This window comes from Zalophus californianus, chromosome X (genome assembly GCF_009762305.2).
Source record: "Zalophus californianus isolate mZalCal1 chromosome X, mZalCal1.pri.v2, whole genome shotgun sequence".
Lineage (NCBI taxonomy): Eukaryota > Metazoa > Chordata > Mammalia > Carnivora > Otariidae > Zalophus > Zalophus californianus.
Window position 1 is genome coordinate 100872772 of NC_045612.1, and position 22857 is coordinate 100895628.

General features: G+C 34.4%; 1 protein-coding gene across 2 annotated transcripts in view; it reads left to right on the forward strand.

Annotated features, from left to right (window-relative positions):
• DMD (dystrophin) overlaps positions 1–22857 on the forward strand; it is a 2214577-nt gene that overhangs the window by 273147 nt on the left and 1918573 nt on the right. For both annotated transcript variants that reach the window (XM_027607979.2, XM_027607980.2), the window contains exon 2: positions 19411–19472. In XM_027607979.2, coding sequence (XP_027463780.1) covers positions 19411–19472 — 62 coding nt within the window. The remainder of the gene's footprint in view (positions 1–19410; positions 19473–22857) is intronic.

The window sequence follows — 22857 nt, forward strand, 5'->3', positions numbered from 1 at the left end:
ACAGTCACATAATTCATATTCCATCATTTTCTTTCAAGGATGCTCACACCAAAGTTTGACCACTTCAAGGCAGGTGGTTGGCAACATTCATCTCAAATCTGAGTAAGGAGCCAAGGTCACAACAATGCCCCATGGGCAGTGAAATGTCTACGCATGCCAAGGTCCAGACCAAACAAAGCACAAAGGTCCAAAAATGTTAAATAGGAGAAAATAAAAGTAGGCATCCATTTGTCTTCTTTCTTATTGAGCTAATAGGAAGGGTACTTATTTCCATTCATATTTGTTGCAGGGGAACTTTTAGCGTTCTCTGCAATGACACAAACTTATTTTTTAATCCTTTTCATAATGATGTATATGAGGTTGTTGGAGGTTTGCACTGATGCAAAGTGATGAGCTGTAACTTCAGCTTAACAAAGAAAATAAAGGAAGTTAAAATTTCCCGTCATCTGGGAAAACTGTTGGACTGCAGAAATATGAAATTTCAAATACCTTCCTATTTTAGAATATAAAATCAAATGGAGATTTATAGTTTTTTGACAAGAAAGACATGAAACAAAACAATAAAATATATTCCTATTTTGAAATTTGACTGTCCTTGGCATTTTACACTTTAAATTTTGTTGCCCAGCAAAGTGAAAGGGAGACTGTCTTTAACCACATGTCTTTTTATTAGTACCATTTCGCCAGGCATGTCATCTTGCAAATTTAGTGACATTATTAATGTGTTTATTTTATTGGTGATACTAAATCAAAATGGTTTCTGCAATTAGTGACTTCTATAAAACAAGCACATTAAAAGGAAATCATGTTATCTGGTTGTAGTACACCAACTCCCTTTTCTGCTTTGGTCCTACCTATGCTCCTTCTTACCAAATTTAATATTCATTTTATTCTCTACCACAGTTCCCATTACTGATACAATCAGCATTATTTAAATTTAAGCAAGAAACTCAACAAGGCTTACAAGTTTTTCATCGCTAATGATTTTTTTTCTCATTAAGTCTGGGTCTAATGAAACTAAACAGAAAGTTCTGGTTGGATTCTTTGGTCACCCCTATCCGTGTTTGTGAATTCTTATAATTGGCATGAATTGAAAGTTCTTATTAGCACTGAGAGTAACCTAGAGACAATTCCAATTTGGGTTTAAATGGCCCTGTGCAGACAAGGATATCTGAGCAAACCAAAACAGCCTCATGTGTTTATGGGAGATAAATACCAATTAGTGCTAGAAATGACATCAGGCTTTATTTTTTCCTGTGTACTCAGGTTGAGATTTTTCTTCTTTGAGTGTACAGGTAGAACATCATATCCTTACAAGAGGAAGGAGAGCATCTTTCCATCTGAATGTGAGATGAAAAAAATTATACAAAATAAAACTTACTTTGCTGTACAACAGCAAACTCTGTTAGGTGAGTGTTCTATTAATTAGGACACTTGATTACAAGTAACATATATCAAATTTGAACTAGTTTTATCAAGTGTGGAATGGATTCTAAAGGATAAATTTATTCTAAGGATTAAAAGGTTTCTTGAGGAAGGCGAAGGGAGAGTGTATTTGTGCCTCAAGAAAATGCTGGAAACAGGCAATCAAAAGCTTTCAGGAATCTCTGTCACATCTCCTTTTCCCTGCACCATCCCTTTTACTGTAGACTGGCTTCCCCTGTTCCTCACATGGCAGAACATGATTGTCCACATCACTTATATCTCACAAAGCACTCAGGGAGAACCTAACTCAACTCTAAGTCCCAAGTCTAAATTATATGATATATGTATACATACACACACGTTCACGTATAGATAGGTAGATATAGACATACATATGTCTATGAGTTAAATTCATTTTTAAAATATTCAATGTAGGCTACAACATAGCATTACTGATGTTCTCATCCAGTACTGGCAGGAAGATAATTTTATACAGTATTTTTGAGAAGTAATTTGAAAATACATACCAAGAATTATATAAATGATTATCCACCTAGATCTATTAACCTCATTTTTGAGAATCTTTGCTAAGGTAATAACCTCAAACTTGGATAGAGGATTTGTCCATGTAGATATTAATTACAGCATAATTTCCACAACAAGATTTGTGAAACCATTTTTCAAAGTTTCCAAAAAAGGCATAGTGGTAATTCTCTTGGGGCCATGTAATGCATTTAGCAATTTCAATTGGGTTTTAAAAACAATGTAAAACCCCCATTATAATTTTAAATGAGGAAAGCGGGATATCCTGTTTATGGCATAGATTGTGGTGATGGTTTCACAGGTATATACTTATCTCCAAACTCATAAAGCTTTATACTTTAAATAGGTACAGCTTTGGGCGCCTGGGTGGCTCAGTTGGTTAAGCAACTGCCTTCGGCTCGGGTCATGATCCTGGAGTCCCGGGATCGAGTCCCGCATCGGGCTCCCTGCTCAGCAGGGAGTCTGCTTCTCCCTCTGACCCTCTTCCCTCTCGTGCTCTCTATCTCTCATTCTCTCTCTCTCAAATAAATAAATAAAATCTTTAAAAATAAATAAATAAATAAATAAATAAATAGGTACAGCTTTTTGTATGTCACTCATACCTTCACACCTCAATAAAGTGGTTTAAAAAAATAAATGTGAGGGCACCTGGTGGCTCAGTCAGTTAAGTGTCTGACTCTTGGTTTTGGCTCAGGTCATGATCTCACTGTCATGCTATGGAGCCCCACATCAGCTGAGGAGTATGCTTCAGATTGTCCCTCTCCATCCCCCTCTGCCCCTCCCCCTCAACCCCCTCCCTGCTTGTGCACAGGCACATGCTCTCTCTCTCAAATAAATAAAATCATTAAAAAATAAATAAAATAGTTATAATCATAAGAGATGAAAAGAAAGGGAAAAGAACGTTTTGATAAACATCGAATTAGTAGAGAGTATTTAACTACATGTCTTCAATTAAGTTAGAACTTTTTGTAAGTCCAATACACTGTTTAATGAATGTTGAATGATATTTAGTGTAATGTTCTGTAATCTGAAACTTTCTTCAAATGGCATAATAGCTTATTTGTGAATCTAAAGTGAAAATAAATTTTTCTAATGAATAAGAAAAACAAAGCAGGTTATAAATTATTTGTGCATTGCAATTACAATTACTCAAGGAAAAAAATGAAAAGGAAACATATCAAAACTTCAGTCATAGAGCTTTCAATACCCTTTTTTCTCTAGTTTCTAAAATATGGATAATGAGCATACATTTAGTTTATAAATTAATTGAACTTAACATCGTATTACACATCAGGGTCAATAATGCCTGCCCCTCCCTCTCACTCTATTCAAATTTATCCTAAAAATATCATATTAATTCTATTTTTTTTCACTTTGACTCCCCAGTTAAGTTATTCAGACAATAAAAGCACTTTGTTCAGACCCCTTTTCATCCGTGAAGATGTTTCTTGATCTTGAAATTTTATTTCCCAGTCTATGAATGCTTGTCCAAATTTAGGGTTTAAGTTAACATACACCTTTTCTCTTTTCATATTACTTTACTAATCAATACTGTTCTTTTAGCCATTATCAGTTCTTTCTATTGATCTTTTTTGAGAGTTTGTTATTTTCACTTTCATACTGTACTTTGAAAGTACTGGTTTTCATGCTGTGAATTCACTGTATCTATGTGGCAAAGAGTGATTTGTTTCTTGTATGCCATGCTGCCTTTTTAAATGTTGTGAAAATAATCATTTAAATGATTCTTTGATTGACATGGACTGCTTTCACTGAAGAAAAGTGTGCATTGAAGATATACAGCAAATTAAGACATAAATGTTTGAAACAGTCAGATAACAGACAAATCTTGCTGAGTCTCAGTTACTGTACTGAATTATGTCAATACTTAGCATCATGAAATGTCACAAAAGAAGCTGTGTTCTTCTCAGAAAGTAAAATGGGTTGTAGGAAAACCGCATCTATGTATACTTAGGCATAACAAACTAAAAAATAATGATAATAAGTGCCTAAATCTAGATGATTGAAGAGTATTATCAAAGGGAATATGAAGAAAGCCCACTATTTCTGGCTAGCAAAAGCCTGTAAAACTACCTTCTTTTCATCCTAGTTAATATGTGTACATCTATAAGAGTACTGATATATTAGGGACAGAGAGCAAGACATTTCTTAAATAAGCTTTGGACAAACCATAGTTGAGGAAAAATAATACAAGGTGACTCATTGCTGTTAATGCCTGTGTTCTGAAAAAAAGGAAAACATGGGTCATAAATAGGGGTAAGAGCCAGAAGACTGTCTTTATGTTTTAGCCAACATTTTTCAAGCCATGGATCCCTTTGGGAATCTATTGAAAACTGAAGACTCTCATTTGTATACACTCCTAAAATTTGTTCACAAATTTAAGAATTCATCCTATAGTTGTATTAAAAGCCCTTGGATCTCATAGTAAGAATAACAGTGTTGATTGCTTATTTGGGGCGAGAGATTTTCTATGCTCTTTAAAGGTAATGGCTCATTTAATCCTCACAACACTATAAGAGACTTATTATTTTTATAGCTATTTTACAGATCAGGAAACTAAAGAGAGAAGTTATGTAAATAACTCAAGGAAACTCAGCTAGAAAGTAGCAGGGCTGGACTTTGAATCCAGGCTGTATGGCTCCAAAGCATTGGGCTGAATAAGGATGCTATGTTGCCTGCTGATAAAAAACAAAACAAAACAAACAAACAAAAAAACACTAGCGTAAAGAGTCAGATGATAAAAATTTAGATCTGGAGGGGTGCTTGGATGGCTCAGTCAGTTAAGCACCTGCCTTCAGCTCAGGTCATGATCACATGGTCCTGGGATCGAGCCCCACATCAGGCTCTCTGCTCAGCAGGGAGTCTGCTTCTCCCTCTCCCACTCTCTCTGTGCTCTCTCTTGCCCTCTCTCACATCAATAAATAGAATCTTTAAAAAAAATTTAGATCTGGAGAAAAACATAGAGGTTATCTTTGCCAAACTCCTTTTCTTTTTTTTAGGTTGAGGAAATTGAGTTCTACATACTTAACTGAAATCCACGGAGCTAGTTATTGTTAGAGCCCGGATCCAAGCAGAAACAGTCACCCAAGGCTCACAACAATGCCGCATTTAGCATTATTTTTATCATTGTTTAGAGACAAGGAAACTGAGTCACATTCCTCATAAGTAGCAGAGTTGCTATTTGAACCCAGAGGGTCTGGTTCACAACTAAAATCACTGTATTATTGTAATTCTGGAAAGCTCTTCCTATATATTCTGTTTAGTACAAACATAACATAGTTAAAGTAATCTGAAAACTGGGAAATTGTAATATCTTTGATTTACAAAGTTGGGAAATTTTGGAGTTCTGCTTTAAGATCATTTAATATTCTCTAATCAGAAAGTAATGTTTGCAGTGTGCCACAATTCACATGAGTCTACATCACACACACACACACACACACACACACACACACACACACACACACACACACACAAAACTGCTCATACACTGGTTGTGTGGGGAAAGCCATTTACCAAACTGACTTAAGTCTTTTGTAATAACTACAACTTAGTATTTGTAAACATAGACAAAGAAAACTGTAGTTAAGAAAAGCTCTTTTTGGATTCAGCTGATTCCTTTAAAAGCTCAAACTCGTGCACTGTTTGTTAAATGTTTATGTTGTTTATGAGGATCCAACTTTTCACTGTGCTTTCTACATGTTTTTTAACTCTAAGTTATATTTTCCTCCACAAGTTCAACACAATTGTACCTAAGTGCAAACAACAATGTTAGTTTAGGAACTTTTACAATTACTTAATTTACATGCTATCCTAAATTCACATCAACTTAAATGATTAGTTGAGATGTAGCTAGAACTCATCTGTTGCCATTGTGCACTGAGGGAAGTGTTCTTAGTGGCATAATGAACTTGAAAGAAAGGAAAAATCTTTCATTAGGATTCTTGAAAGAAGCCGTTAGTAACCACTTGTCATCAGCATTAGCAACCTCAAGCTGAATAAAAATTGATCGTGGGATTCTGTACCCTCTGCTCTCTGACACTTGGATCATGTATTAGCATTGGCACCTGACTAACTCTCAAAACTGTCTCCTCCTTTAAGTCCCAAGACTTCTTTTGTATTATCAGTAATGATTTCCTGAAATCTGTCCTAAAAGACCCTAATGCTCTTTCACTGACTGCAAAATTTCCCCTGTTTATGCTGGAAAAATGTTTGGCTTTTACTCTATTTATACTTTTTGGCTTGATCTTTCACAAACACTGGCTGAAGACTTCCATATTTGGTGAAGAGGGAATAAGTGATTACTCTTAAACTTTATTTCTGTTTTAAGTGCTTTCTGTATTTGTAACAAGGTATAAATGAGCATTCTCAGTATTGACTATTGCTGTTACAATAATCCACTGAATTTCCTTAGAACATAGCCTTCCCTTAAATCATCTTCCAGGTTGACTTCAGTCTATGCTAATACTGGGCTGTGTATAAGAAAAAAATACTTGCTTTAATGTTTAAATTGTGATAAGGGGATATGCCAATATAGAAAAGATAATTTATTCCAAATGGAATTTTAGAGAGGTTTTAATACTTGATTTAAAACCCTTACATCAGCTTATATTAAATTTAAATTTAAACAACTGAATGCAAATCTATTTTAAGTGAAGATGCTATATACAGTCTATTATTGTATTTTATTCTATATGGCACATTTACTGTTTTCCTGCTACAGTAGTCAGCTTCATTCTAGGATAATGCTCTATAAAAAAAAAAATCCAAATTTCTGTGACTTATAAGAACAAACATTTATCTCTTATTCCAGAGTTTCTTTCACTCTCTGTATTGGCTTCAGGTCAGCTTGGATGTGCACATAGTCTACTTGAAGCATGATCTTCTACTGTAAAAGGAAGGAAGAGCCAGAGAAATGAAAAAGCACATCATGATTCTTAAATTCCTTGCTCAGAACTGACACACTGTTATGTCTGCTTGTGTTTTATTGGGCAAGGCAAGTCACATGATGAAGTCCACATCGGTGGGGTGAGAAGTATAATCCACCTAGGGTGATCCATGGCAAGCAGGGAGAGGGAAGAGTGAATCATGCGCAAAAAATACAATCCACCAATTTGCCCTCAAACCTCTGATGCAATTAAATATATAGTTAGTAAAAATAGTAATTGTCTATATTGAGTCTTATTTTGTAATAAGTCCTTGTTTAAGACTATATTGATGCATTACAGGGTACCTCATCAAAACAAAACTCAGAGTTTTTTCCTATGATTATGTCCATTTTACAGTCTGAAAAACTTAGGCTTGTTATTGCCTACAGGATATTTAATGCTGGATGGTACATGATCAAGTCAGGTAACTTAGAACTGGTACCCATATGGATTAGTTTGAATTACTCAGGAAGCTAACTTGAGCAAGTACTGGTACAGGTAGTGCATTTGGAAAATGATCCCTGGTAGCATAAAGGAAGGATGTGGGAAGCAAGCCAGGGAAGGGAGAAAAGACAATAGTGGCACTACTCTGGGCCATTCTCAGTTCAATATCCCTGGTAATCCCTGAGGAGCCTTCGAGAACATGCCCAACAGTTGTTCCACTGGACTTTTTAATCCATTGATTTCTGTCCCCCATTTACTGAGGATTGTACCTTGGGAAATTAAATCTCTCATTTCTTGGCTGCACCACAGATGGGCCTTCCAAATTTCTCTAGATCTGGAAAAAGTCTTGTTGCAAAGAAGCAGAAATGTGGATGCTTTAGGTGGGAAATCTTCAGCATCATAGAATCTGTTCACAGTTACAGGTAAACTCGGGGTTGGACCAAGGAAGTAAAGCATGAGGCATTAACTATATCTACTATACCATTTTCTTAATCTTTACGCCATAGTGCAAGTGCAGCAAATGTATCTCGTGATTTACATATCTCTTTATAATACACCCAAAAAAGGACTCTGTGTTTGAGCCTTTGTCTGTTTATAAAGCATCTCATTGACATACACATTTGGAAGTCGCTCTTGTGCACTTTGGCTGATTGCTTTCCTTATTTCAAAAGAACTATTTTACAGTCCAATAACATAGGAAAATATATACCATGGAATAATGCTATTTTTAATTTTTTAGTAGAGAAGGCTAACACTTTAAAAGTAAAATGGACTGTGTTGAGTTATGGAAACAGGTATCTGGTTAGCACTTATACCAGTATCCAAGTGAGTAATTTCACCTCCAAATTACATCAGAGACCTTGGGATCTTATTTTTATTTATTCTGCCATAATTAGTCCAGGGTTATTATGTTTTTACAAAATAAATTATCTTTTCCTTCAAAAATAAGTAGTGACACACTACTAAAGCATATTTCAAGCCTGCATACTAATTAATAGTAACTTATTTTTACCCATAACAAGTTTACACCCACATAGTCACGTTCAAACAAGATGAGATATTTGAAATCACTTTATAAATTATAATGCACCACAGAAATACTCATTGTTCTCATTCTTTCATTCTTGCTAAGCACAGATTTCATTTTTCTGGATATGAGGAGATCTAATTTATACTAATACCATTTCATATTTTTTCTTTAGCTTTCAAATCAAGAGGACTCTATCTGCTGCACATTTATAAATCATATTTTAAAAATCTTACTAATTGTTAGTATGACTGCCACGTAGAAATTGTGTCTCTTTGACAAGCTATTGCAATTTTTTCAGCTGGCCCAGGAAGTAGTAGTACATCTAGGAATAAAGGTTTATAGGTTTTCTCTATTTTTTAAGTTTTTCAGTATTAATATGTATCGTAAGTCTCTCACATTTAGCCTTAACATTTCTGTACCAGTGTTCTTATTCCCATGATGCAGATGGACGCAATGAGACACAGAGGGACTGAGTAACTTGCCTAAGGTCATGGAGCTAGTGAGAGGGGGAGCTGGGGTGTGAACCCAGGCTACTTGATGCTGGAAGGGATGTATTTAATCACTGACCTACCTTGTATCTGATACATTTTCTTAGTGTCAGAATGGAATTTGAAGGGAACAAGAATGAACCATTCATGCCATATACCAAATGGCACTCTGTTTTCCACGTCATGCTACCTAGTACCTTTTCGTACACTCTTGGAGTTCTGATTTATCTTCCATTTTAATATGATACTTCTTCCTCGCTCCTCATTGTTATTATGTTCTATTTCATGTTAACTTCTATAACCGTATGTAAAAATCTTTCTACAGTTCTTGCATGTGTTTTTCATACATATGGTATTATTGATTATTTTTATGAGTATGAGATTGTGTGATTATATAAGGTTCTGGTCATTTATGCCAATATAGCATAAACTCTATGATTAAGTGGCAGGGGATGGGAGAGAACTTTTATCCAGTATGAGCTGACACAGCTGTTCAAATTATTTTCTGGGTCCATCACCTCCCTACAATAAAAAGCAATTGACCTATATGAGAAAGAAGCAACATTTGCACGGGGGGTAAATGATCGAACAGGTCATCCATAGCATTTTACATGGTGTTGAGAGCCACAACAGTCATGAAAGGTGAAGTGAAGAGCAATTTCATCATATCCCAGAATGTAATTTACCCAGAAAAGTCAAGGCAGATTTTTTTGCAAGAAATATTCTCTAATCCTATTTTTTTTATTCCATACAGTGATGAAAATAAATACTGGAGTCCCAAGGACAAATTTTGGGAGAAGATATTGAAAAGTGATTTTATACAGAGTGGGTGCTCCATGGATATTTTTGGAAATGAACTGATGATTAAGACCGAAGGTTTATAATTAACAGAGCAGTTTAAGCAGTATGGTGAAGTGGAGGGAATAAACATTGGCCTGGGACTTAGTAGATCTGGGATTTAATTATGGTATTAATCATTTGATTTATTCAACCAACTCTTATTAAGGATCTGTTTCTGCTTGAATACACCATTTTGGGTGCCAGGAGTTACAAAGACATAATAGTCCTCCCATCTAAGTGTGGTCACGTACAACGGTAAAGGGTGGGCTCCATTATAGGAGAGAGTAAAATATTTGTATGTATACGTACACACACACACCCCCACATAATAATGGTGCAGTTTAAAAAATACTAAAATGTATGTGTATATCAGCAGAATTGATTGATGAGTTCTGCCACGGACAACAGGTGATTGTGAAAATCCTCACATTTGAACTTGATCCTAAGAGTGAGAGTTTTCTAGACACATTCTTGGGACTGCATGAACAAAGGACTAAAGTAAGAAAGTGTGTGGCTTATTCATGGAGACATTTGGCTTGTGTAGCTGCAGGAGACCTGGTAGGTATGTGGGTAGAGGGGTAAGGAATATGTTTGAGTGCCAGTAGGCATGATGGATATTAAGTTGAGAAAAGTATTTGGGGTCAAATTATAAAAGCCCTTATTTGCCATTCTAAATAAGCTGGCCTTTAACCTCAGGACAAGCATTTCTCAAACTTGAATAATGACTCGAGAGTTACTTATTTGGTTACTAGATGAATGATGAAGCCATTAATTTTCAGGAAGAGAAGGATTATGTGACTTTATTTGGGAAGATGAATGATATTGTTAGGGTACCTACAGGACATCTAAGTAGAGGTATTAACTTGAGTCAGCTCTGTCAGTGTGAAACTCTAGGACATTAATCAAGATGAAAAATAAAGATTTAGGTATCAGTATCATCAGTACCTATATATAGTGGTGGTTGGGGTGGGATGAGAAGTCACTTTGTTTAGGAAGAATAAATGTAGTAGACCAAGACAAAGACCCTGGGGTAATGCCAGTATTTCCAGGGTGAATGGCAAAGAAGATGATGAGACAGATCAGGAGACAGCCCTTTTGTTGGAAGGAAAACTATTTCCTATTTCAGAAGATTGGAAAGCTTGTGCACTCTTTCTAGTAACATCATTCACTACAGGGGCTTCAGTTACTACATGCCAGTTGGCTTGTGCCTCCCCAAACTTTATTTTCAGCTCAGATTTATCTCTTGCACTTCAGGCTCTTATATCCCATTGCCTACTCTACGTATCTTTCTTTTTGTCTCAAAACACCCAAAGGTCAATATTTCCCAATTCTTCCCATACCTTCATTATATATACAGATACTCTTCTTCCTGGGACCTCAAAACTCCAATTTGAGTAGTATCATTGGCTGTACCTCTCCCAAATCCCCTACTTCCACATATAATTAATAACCAGTTCTTATCAGTAATACCTATTAAAGGTAATTGCCTGCATTTACCTTTCTCCAGTCCCACTGCAATTCACCAGTACAGGCCATGGATTACAATTATGTAATACATAATTATATAAAATTCTTTGGGGGTGCCTTGGCTAGCTCAGTCAATAGAGCATGTAACTCTTGATCTCAGGGTTGTGAGTTCAAGTCCCACATTGGGTGTAGAGATTACTTAAAAATAAAATCATTTTAAAAATAGAGTAAATAAAAAACCCCACAAACCAGTATTGCCATTTCCCTACTTAAAATTCTGCTTTGGTTTCTAACTGCCTTCTGGCTAAAGTTTAAGTCTCTTCCTAATTTGGCTAATGATTATTTCTCTTTTCTCTAAAGTCATCTCGGCCACTTTGGCCTTCCTCTTCCTCCTCCTTCTCTTGTTCCTTGAACGGACATACTCCTCTCATATCTTGGTAGTTGAACCTGCTTTTTTTATTGCCTAAGGTTCCTTTTCACCTTGTCTGCTTCTATATTCTTAATTAACATTCAGAACTCAGCTGAGATCTATCACTTTATCAAGGAAACACAGGCTTTTTCAAGTTAGGTTCCTTTCTATATGCTTTTGACAAAACCCTGTATTTTCTTTATCAAAGAACTTACCAGTGTATCTACCGTATGTTTGTTTTGTGTGTGTCTGTTTCTCTCACTATGCTGTAAAGGCAAAAGGGTAGGAACTTTATCTTTTACACAGTTGTATTCCTACCCCCTTGTTGGTATCAGTATATGTTTGTCACTGGAATTAACAGCCTTCAAAAGGGAATGTTATGTATTAGTTTCCCATTGATGCTATAAAAATTACCACAAATTTAGCAACTTAAAACAACTCCTATTTATTACCTAACAGTTCTTCAGGTATCAAGTCTGAAATTGACTTCACTGGGCTAAAGTTAAGGGCCATCAGAGCTGTGTACCTTCTGGAGACTGCAGGGAAGAATCTATTTCCTATCTTTTCCATTTTGGAGGCTGCCCACTTTCTTGGGCTCATGGCCCTCTTCTTCCATCTTCAAAACCAGGAACACTGGGCCAAGTCCTTGTCATGCTGCTCTCTCTCAGGTTGTCCCTCTTATCCTGCCCTCTCCCCATTTGAAGGGCACACTGTGATTACATTGGTCCAAGCCAGATCACCCGAGATAGTCTCCCTATCAAAAATTACCTCATTACTAAATCTAATTCCATCTGCAACCTTAATTCTCTTTGCCATAACAAAGAGTTTTAAAATACTTTAACTTATTATAAAACAAATGAGTTTTAACAAAACGTATTCAGAAATTCTGGAGATTGGGACATGAACCTTTTTGGAGGACCATTTTTCTCTCTACCACAGGTTAATAGAATTAATATCTGCAGAGAACAAAAGTAAAAAGAAGTCTGAAAAGTAAATCTGGTCTTCATTAACTTAAAACACCTTTACTGAGCACTACTGTGTAACACGTTCTATGCTAAGTGCTGGGAATACAGTTAGAATCTAGACAGTCACTGTCTGGGAAATTAGAAAGGATATAGGTGATAATATTAACAACTTTTGTAGAGTGATGAGTGGGGAAAACTGCATTACATTGATTGTAGAGTGAGCCAGAAATAAGGAAACCTCTTTGACACTAACTGTTTTTCTCTTCTTTGTGCAGTAATTTAATTATTTTAGACCGCCTCATTATGAAATGACCACGAATGTCACCTTCGGCCCTCACATTCTGTAATCCTATGATCAAAAGCTATTACTCAGTTTTAATGGAAAGCATTTTTCATGCCATTCTCCATTCTACTCTCCTCCACTTTGCATTGCCATTTTGAAGCATTAATAACATGATAAATCCATTTTCTAACTATGTCCTGAGTTTGGGGCCTTCCTTCATAATGTTCCACAGTACCACATAACCTTATCTAATGTTTACCATGAATCTTCCACATTTCTCATTTCCCTTTTTCTCATTTTTGGTGAAAGCAGAGAATAGAGACCCTGTTATCTCTTCTATATTACTGAATAGTCCTCTCTTTAAAGTGAAATGAACTCATATCCCTTTGTATTTCTTCACTATATGTATTTCTAAACTATTACCAACTCTAATATTCCCTTCTAGTTCTAAACTTGTATTTTCTGGGTCACTTAAGTGATGAGGATTTTCAGTTAACATACTAACTAGCACCCAAAGAAATGTCATTTTTTAAAATGTCTTTCTGGCACAGATTATGATTAACTGCCCTGTGTAATGAGGATAATTCGTGATGTTTACATAACTGTGTTGTTTGTTTGTTTGTTTTGGTTTTTCAGTGCTTCCACTCACATTGTCATATAGAGGGTCATATCATGGAGACTCTCCATGATCTCACTCCCAACTTCCTTATAATTTCATCCCATGCTACTCCCTCCTTCATACTTTAGAGCGCAGCAAAACTGAATTAAATATAATGAAGAGCATGCCTTTTTTCCTTTGGTATAGCTGACACACATTCAGGCGTACAACTTAGTGGTTTGACAAGTTGATACATTATGCTGTGTTGACCACAAGTGTAGCTACCATCTACCCCATCACATTGCTATTACAATATCATTGACTGTATTCTTTATGCTCTGCTTTTTATTCCTGTGACTTACTCATTCTGTAACTGGAGGCCTGTATCTCCCACTCCCCTTTACCATTTTGCCCAGCCTCCTCCCCGCTGGCAACCATCAGTTTGTTCTCTGTATTTATAGTTTTGATTCTGCTTTTTGTTTGTTTATTCATTTTTTTAGATGACATTTATGAGTGGAATCATACAATGTTACTGAATTCCTTATGCCCTGAGATCTCCTCCTAAAGATTCATCTTTCCCTTTGCATCTTTTTTCTTTCCTTTTTTTTTTTTTTTGGCTTCACCTACTAGACTCAACTTAGCCATTCCCTTCTAGAAAATGTCTTCCCTGACATCCATATGGCTACATATCCCTTTCTCTGTGCTCCTGTAATATCCTTTGAATATATGTATCCTTGCTTATATAAAATGTTTAATATTTATCTATCATATGTCTGTATTCTACAAAGGTGTGAACTGTGGTAAAAACTGAGTTCTGTTTACCTTCTCAGTAACCTTTATAATGACCAACAGATACTGAGCATTCTGTAAATAATTATTTTTTGTAAATAGTCTCTAAATTACTACATAAACAGATGATTTCATTGCATCTTAAAACCAGCTCCATGAGTTAAAAGGCAGTTAATAGCTTTATTTCACAAAGAGGCCAAGGTCTGGCAATTCTAAGGCCACCATTCTAAGTCCTGCACTGGGACTGGAAGCCAGTTCCCCTGATTTAAAGTTCTCTCAGTTTGCCAACATCATTTTTGTGCAGTAACTCACTCTTGTGAATCATGAATATTGCAATTTAATTATCCTACATTTATCAGGGACTCGGGAATATAAAAGTTAATAATAGGGCAAAAGGTCATTGCACTAACCGTAGAAAATATGAAGGTCCATATTTATTGGATAAAAAATGACTTTATTAGAAAGGGTTAATTAATTCTGAGATGAAATACAGTTTTTATGTCATGGTAGAAAGCTAATTTTATGAGTTTTCCCCATAGAGAGAATAAAATAAAATGTTGGTCACTTTTTGTAATTTATGAAGTAGTAGTTCTTCACTCCTTGACATCTCCAGGGAACAGTTTTCAAGTAAATTTTTCTAACAGAGATTTTGTTCTTTACCTCTCACAGTAATATACTCAGGCATATTTTATTAGTAAAAGAAAATCAGTTATAAACAAACCCTAGAGAAAACAAAATAGAATATGTGCTTCTTGAAATGACTAGACAGAATATATAGATAATCATTCCCTAGTAAAACAGATTTCACTTTATTCTTTTCTCATTCTCTTTGTTGTTGGTCTCACATTCATATCTCTCACTAGAGAGTGTGTCTGTAATTACATATATTTTATTAAAGTATTCAAATAATCTCTATAAGCTCTATGACAATTTATCATATATGTATATGTGTATCAGCTTTAGATGAACTATGGATATGTAACTGTTTAAAAGAATCAACTTTTAGGGGCACCTAGGTGACTCAGTCGTTTGAGTGTCTGACTCGGTTTCAACTCAGGTCATGGTCTCTGGGTCCTGGGATCAAGCCCCCCTGTCAAGCTCCCTGCTCAGCAGGGAGTCTCTGATTTTCTCTCTCTCTTTCTGCGCTGTTCCCCCTCATGCTCGCTCTCTCTCTCAAATAAATAGATAAATCTCTAAAAATAAATAAATAAAGGTGTCAACTTTTAAGTTATATGAGAAATAATGGAAATAGATAGATTTAAATATATAAAAGTATATGGGGTGCCAGGGTGGCTCATTCTGTTAGGTGTCTGCCTTCGGCTCGGGTCATGATCTCAGGGTCATGGAATGGAGTCCCACTTCAGGCTCCCTGCTCAGTGGGGAGCCTGCTTCTCCCTCCCCCACTCCCCCTGCTTGTGTTCTTTCTCTCTGTCAAATAAATAAAATCTTTAAAAAAATAAATACATAAAAATTTAGCATAATAAAAATGAAATGAAAATTAAAAGAAATACGACCACTTGGGAATATATATTCATTCACTGACTAAGAACAAGTAGCTTAATTTATGGTAGTGATTTTTAACTTGGGATTTCATAGTAATAGAACCTTCTGCAGAGAAGTCAGTGAACCCCACGAAACTGTGTGTAAATATGTCCACATAGGCATTTTTTATATAGAGAGAGACCATTATTTTTATCAGATAATCAAATGGAGTCCACAACTTGAAATATTTAAGAACTCCTGATTTATAATCTCATTCCAATTAATTATAAAATATCAAGCGCTCAAAAGATACATGAGCAGAGGATATAAACAAGTATTTTGACAAAAGTAGAAATCTGCCTAATAAATTTTGAAAACATGTCCTACTTCATTAGTAATCAAACAGATTCAAATTAAGATGAGCATCAACTATCTCCTTATATCTGATAAAGCAGCAATCACTTTAAAAATGAAAGCAGCAAAACTCCTATCAGCAGCATAACCTTATTCATTCTAGTACCACTAAAAATCAGTATGGCCATTGGGAAAGCAATATGACAACATTTAGTAAAAGCCATAAAAGTTTTTTTTTTTTTTAATGCTGACCCAGTAATTTATTCTGGGATAATTATACACCAGAAACTGAAAGAGAGTGCATGAAGATGTTCATTACAGTGGAATCTCTCATAGCAAACAAAAAGAAATGGTAGCCCATATGATATTTATGATAAAATAAGCTTAAAAAGGCAGAATATTATTGCGGCTATGTAAAATACATGTTTATGGGGATTGTATTGAGTAGACACACAACTTTGGGGTGATTTTTTAAAATATTAATTAATTTTTATATTAATTTTTATATTAATGAATTTAATTATTTAAAAAATTTCCATAAGGTTAATCTATGGCAAAAATTGAGCACTAAATATCAACTAGTAAATATAAGAACACTATTATTTAAAATATTAACAAATGAATTATCTAACATCTTAAGGATGGTTCAGTTTTCCAATCTGGATAAATCTGGATAAATCCATGTAGACATGCAGGCTGTAGACTATAAAATTCCAGGGTGTCATTCACATTGATTACAGCATACATGGAATTCCTTGGGTTTAAAATAGAGCCTCTAAAATCATGGTTATTTTGTATTTGTGTTAATACATTCAACTTTTATGACTTTAATTATTTTATGCCATTCCATATTATCTATGCAAATATAATGTAAACTGGTTAACGTGAAAAGCCATGGACTTTGATTCAAATAATCTATATCAGGTTCATCTGTGTCACTTACTAGCCTTATTCCTTCTGAGCTTCTATTTTTTTAATGGATAAAATGGCAAAATACCTATGGATTGAGATGACATGTGAAACAGCTCTGAACAATAAGACACTAATAAATGATATACATTTTATAATGATAATAAAGCCAGTTATATTAATATTTATCATGTTCAAGAAAACAAATGTTATATAGCAAAACAGTACATAAGTAGGTAATTCATTAAAGGCATATTTTTATTGTATTAAATGCAAAAGATAAAAGAAGACCTAGTGAGATATTTATATGACAAAGTTCGCCTTCAGTGTTATTGACACAATAGACACATACTATTTTGCATATAATTTCAAGGTTTCCCTCCTGCCTTCAAGGCCTATCTAAAAATCACTCTTTGTATATATAATTGAAACCAATAAAAATATTGCTTTACTACCTACTTTTACGTGAAACACATCTCTTCAAATGTCTTCCTATTCAACTTCTGGTGAAGATGATTGAGCATGTTTTACAACCTTTAAATGTATGCTTTCAAATGACTCATTTATTCTCCCATGTCTGACAGGATTTGCATGCACATGTAGGAAAAAAATAAGTGGAATTGCAAATAATATCATTAACATAGGAAAATGTGTATCTATCATTGAGAAATTAAGGTACTGGCAAGTCTCCCTGCAGCAAGTCCATGAAAATGGTTAAAAGTTTACCATTTGAGGGGTGCCTGGGTGGCTCACTTGGTTAAGCATCTGCCTTCAGCTCAGGTAGTGATCCCAGGGTCCTGGGATTGAGTCCCACGTTGGGCTCCTCTTCTTCTGCCTGCCACTCGCCCTGCTTGTGCTCTCCCTCTCTCTCTCTCTCTCAAATAAATAAATAAAATCTTTAAAAAAAATTTTTTTAAAAGTTGACCATTTGAAATGTTCTGTTTATTTATTTTATTATTATCAAAAGGGTAGTATTGAATTTAGGGAAGTACATTAACAAAAGTCTAGACGTGTTTCAGAAACTATTACTATCTATTTTTATTGATTCACACTGTCAACAAAGAGAAAAACTTCCATATGGTAGCTATGATTTATCCTGTACTGTATGGGTAATGCTGATATTTGGCCACATGCAGTATAGTTTGTGGGACTCACACAATTAAATAAGAAGAAAGTATATTGTGATGCTAAATAAAATTTTCTTTTCTAGAACAGTTTTAGGTTTATTATTTATCTGCTGTTATTTCGTATCGCTTAAGAGTATCCACTTATAGATTAATAATGTGCTTTAATGATAAACAGATTTTCTTAGTACATGGATACATTTGTTATGGGAAAATGATTCTTTACTACAGATCATCCATTTTCAGGAAAAGCGGTTGAGATTTACTGCTGAAAAAGAATCCGAGAGCAAATGAGGTTATTTTGTCAGGACATTTCATAAGGGTTCTTTTGACTCAGTGTAAATAAAATATAAAACCTCTCCATTTTAAGTCTCTCTCAGATGTACTCATTTATTGAACATTAATTAATATGATTGCATTTACAGTAATTTAAAGGTAGGCTTTGGCTTTAAAAAAGGATTTCAATTAATCAAGATTGATTATTTTTCTGCCCATTTAACTCCATACTAATTTCCAACTTGAAAAAAAAAAGAAATAATTTTTAGAAGCATGAATTCTGTGAAGCTGTTTCTTAATAATTTTCCACTGTAATCTCTTGGTGTAAGAAGTCCTTGGAGATTTTTCCTTTGAGTATTTATATGTAATCCATGAAGGGTGTCATTTGCATTTTGATTTGAAATTTCCTGACTTTGGGATGAAAAGAATTACTAAAAATTTTGGAGTTGTAAGATCCCCCCTCCTCTAAAGCATTTGCATGTTTATCAAATATTTGCTGAACTCTTAGTTTGTGCAGACAATGCTAGGTTCTGGGATGCAAAACCATGCTCCTGATCATCAGGAAACCTCTCCTATAATGGGAGGAGGTTATGCTGGGGGCCCATGTTAGAGTTTGGAGGTATTGCAAAAGAGGGGAAAATCATTTTTACATGGACTGGGAAGGCTGTAAGATGAAAAGCTCAGGAATACTTTTTCAGAAGAAATAACAGATAATAGGCTCTTCTGATTATGCTAGAGTATCTATTCACCATAGGAGGATAAGTAATATTTCCTTTATTCAGATGAGACTACTTTTCTGTAATGCCTTTATATAATATTTGAATGAGCATAGATTTGACTGTATCAATTATTTTAGACATCTCATTTTTAGTTTAGATGCCCAATACCAATATCACTTATGTTTAATTTCATTATCAATGAATTTAATACCAAATATAAAATAACATTGATATGTAATAATTGAGAGTTATTTTGGTTGTAAAATATATTCAGAATTCTTTCTTAACTCTTGAATCTTTTTTAAATTTTACATTACAGATGAAAGAGAAGATGTTCAAAAGAAAACATTCACAAAATGGATAAATGCACAGTTTTCTAAGGTAAGAATATTTTGATACTTCTCTTTTAAGGTATAAGGTAAGTGACTGATTTTCAAAATGAACTATGTACCTGTGTAAATTTAAATGTCCATATTGTTTTTTCTCACAGTGTCATTGTTTTCGCTGTGCCAATTTGGGAACATTATGTTGACTTTTAATTAAGGAAGAAGATGCAGAATATATGTAAAGAGAGATTATTTAATTAGACAAAATGCATCTTTGAATCTTAATGATAATGTGAGTTTCTTCAATTACATCAGTCATCCAAGGATTATAACCACAATCTTCCACCAAGTAGCTAGTATATGTCACACATTAGCAGAAGATATGGAGGAATTTTTACTGTCTGAAAGTGATAATATTTTTGTCCTTCTCAGTCTTTTACTGTCTGAAAGTGATAATATTTTTGTCCTTCTCAGTCTTTCCTAGTTCAGGAAAAACTGATATAGCTGCCTTGGGTCTATTTGGCCCCTATCACTTAGGGCATGTGTCAAATAATTTAAGATAAGAAGTTTATCCTCTTTTTCTGCAGGCATCAACCCATACTATTAATAATATTTATTTATTTTACACATGCAGCTTAATTTATAATCCAGAGACAGCACAACTCTGGATAATTATGTGTGAACACAGAGTAAAATATTCTTACCTTGAAAACTAGCATTAAGAGTACCATGTAAGGAGGTTTATATACATTCTGAAGTTAGGAAGACTTGGATTTGCATTTAATTAACTCTGAATTTGGGCAAATCAAATGCTTTGTGAATCATTTTTATACAATCATGTATATGTGTACACATATATATTGAGTGTCTTCCTAAATAATCAACTCCCAATAATGGAGATAAAAAGCTGATAAAATATGATCCCTATATTCAAGCTTTAAGAGAGGCAAAAATAGCTGATAATGGTTATTTCATGTGATTGTGAGGATTAACAGGGTCAAGATATGTGGAAATTCCTACCACAATGCCTGACAGTCTTAGTATATGTGGATCACTCTCCCCCTGGGTCTGTCTTATTTTATAAAAGTTTTGGTAATGAATCCAAGACAATCCACTGGGAGATGCAGTATAAAAAGTGCTCCCATTACTATTACAAAAGGTTTTCAAGTATCATCCATTGTTTGTGGTATTTGATAGCAGAATTTTGCCAGGTAGTCTTTAATATATCAGCAAGAAGTTACGTTACTGAATTTTAACTAAGCAAATTTCATTTATATTTACTTACTGAATTAACAATTAATAAATTGCTATTACAGAACTTTATTTTTTATTATGTTCAATTAGCCATTACAGAACTTTAAACAATGACGATAAAAAAGGAAGGGTGGCTCAGTCAGTTGGTTAAGCAACTGCCTTCGGCTCAGGTCATGATCCTGGAGTCCCAGGATCGAGTCCCACATCGGGCTCCCTGCTCAGCGGGGAGTCTGCTTCTCCCTCTGACCCTCTTCCCTCTCGTGCTCTCTATCTCTCATTCTCTCTCTCTCAAATAAATAAAATCTTTAAAAAAAAAAAGGAACACCTATTTTAAAAATCTCAACTTTTTTTGAACAAAGTGAGTAGAAATAATTTAAAAAATTGTAACACTAATGAAGGAGAAGAAATGAAAACTAAACTCATAAATATGTACAATAGGAATTCCTAATTCCCAGAATATTTACCAGATGGATGTATATGTTTTAATTGCTGTATCTATTGGTCTCATTAAAATCTTTTTAATTTTGGGAGTTCGAAACAGGCAATAGATATAAGCTTTCAAACAGATATACAGACAAATCAGAATCATAAAGAGATTTTTTGAAATAATAAATGTGACATAATACTCTGAATCTTTGAATTAAATCAATGACTTGTTTTAATAAGATGTGTAGATATAACTGAGAAAAATACTGCAAATTCTCTTTCCTACAGATCTAAATAGGTCATTACTGTCTATACATTGACATTTCAAGTATCATTTACCACAACTCACATGCTAATATATAAGCCATAATTTGATATGTTGTCTTTGAATACATTGTTGGCACTGCCTTAGAGCAATCTTTCCCTACCCTTATGAGTGCCTGTATTTGAAAGGCTGAGACATAATTACATGCATGAGTGCATTGACTGTTTTTTTGTAAGTATCCCCACCTTCAAATCCAACTTCTACTCATTTCATTTATTTTATAAATGTTCTTCCTCAGCCTATTAAAATTGGATCAGGAGAATCACCAAAGCTTCATATTTGGGCATGTAGTAGGTGTCAGGAATAGAAATACATGTTTATAAAGACAAAGGAAAAAGTAGAGATAAAATTTATATATGTGTGTGTGGATTTTTCATTTAGAAAACCTGAAAATATCTTTTCCATGTTATCTGATTTTTTCTTGTCAAGACTTCAAGTAATGACTAAATTTTTGTATATACTTTTGAGAATTAAGAAAAAGCTAATTGATTCAGTTTAAGCCCATTGATGATACCAAAAGATAAACATAGCTGAGATATGTCACTTTGCACATATTTATTGTGTTATAACATGGCATTCAGCAGAATTCCAGGCCTGTAGGAGACACAAGATTAGTTTAAGCTGAGTCTTCAGATGTCATGGAACCTACACATTTGGGAGCTACTGGATAATTGCTAAATGGAGTAGCAGGGTGGGCAGCACTCTGGGCTAGAATGAATCTGAAAACTTGTGTGAAGAAAGCTGTACTGCCCGAGAGACTCTAAAGGAAGGATCGTCAAAGGGCAAAACACTCTTCACTGAGATCATTGGAAACCACTGAAAGCAGGAATATATGTTTTCTTTGTAACCCCAATGATCAGTACCAGTGCACTAACTAAATATACTAAATGCATATTGGACAATAGTACAGAAATTAAGTATATGCTAAGTTTAAGGAAAGAGGAAAATTTTTGAATGAAAAAGAATGTGTTGAAGAAGATTTGAAAAAAAGAAAAAGCAATGAAAAATTATCATCTGTGTGGTAAATTAGTCAAAGAGGAACACACACAATAATAAGAATGAATAGGATGACTTAAAATGTTTAACAGTGAGGCTTACACACATTCATTTATATAATATTTGTAAAATAAAAAGATTGCAAAGTAGTTCCCTGTTTTGATGTAAAGTTACATAAAGGATATTTAGGGTGAAAATGTGATTAAATAAAGCCTAATTGTGGCTTTATTTGGCTTAGGAAGCCAAATGTACCTTTGTAGTAAATCCATCTGATTTTTCCACTTTCCTGGTACCATTTTAAAATAGACCCTATCTCTTCTTCAAAATAAGTCTTCTACTAACCTTCAATTCCAAAAATTGTCACTAGAATATGATTTATCACATCTATTCTATAAAGATAAACAAACATTATTTATCTCCACATAAACACAAAGCCATT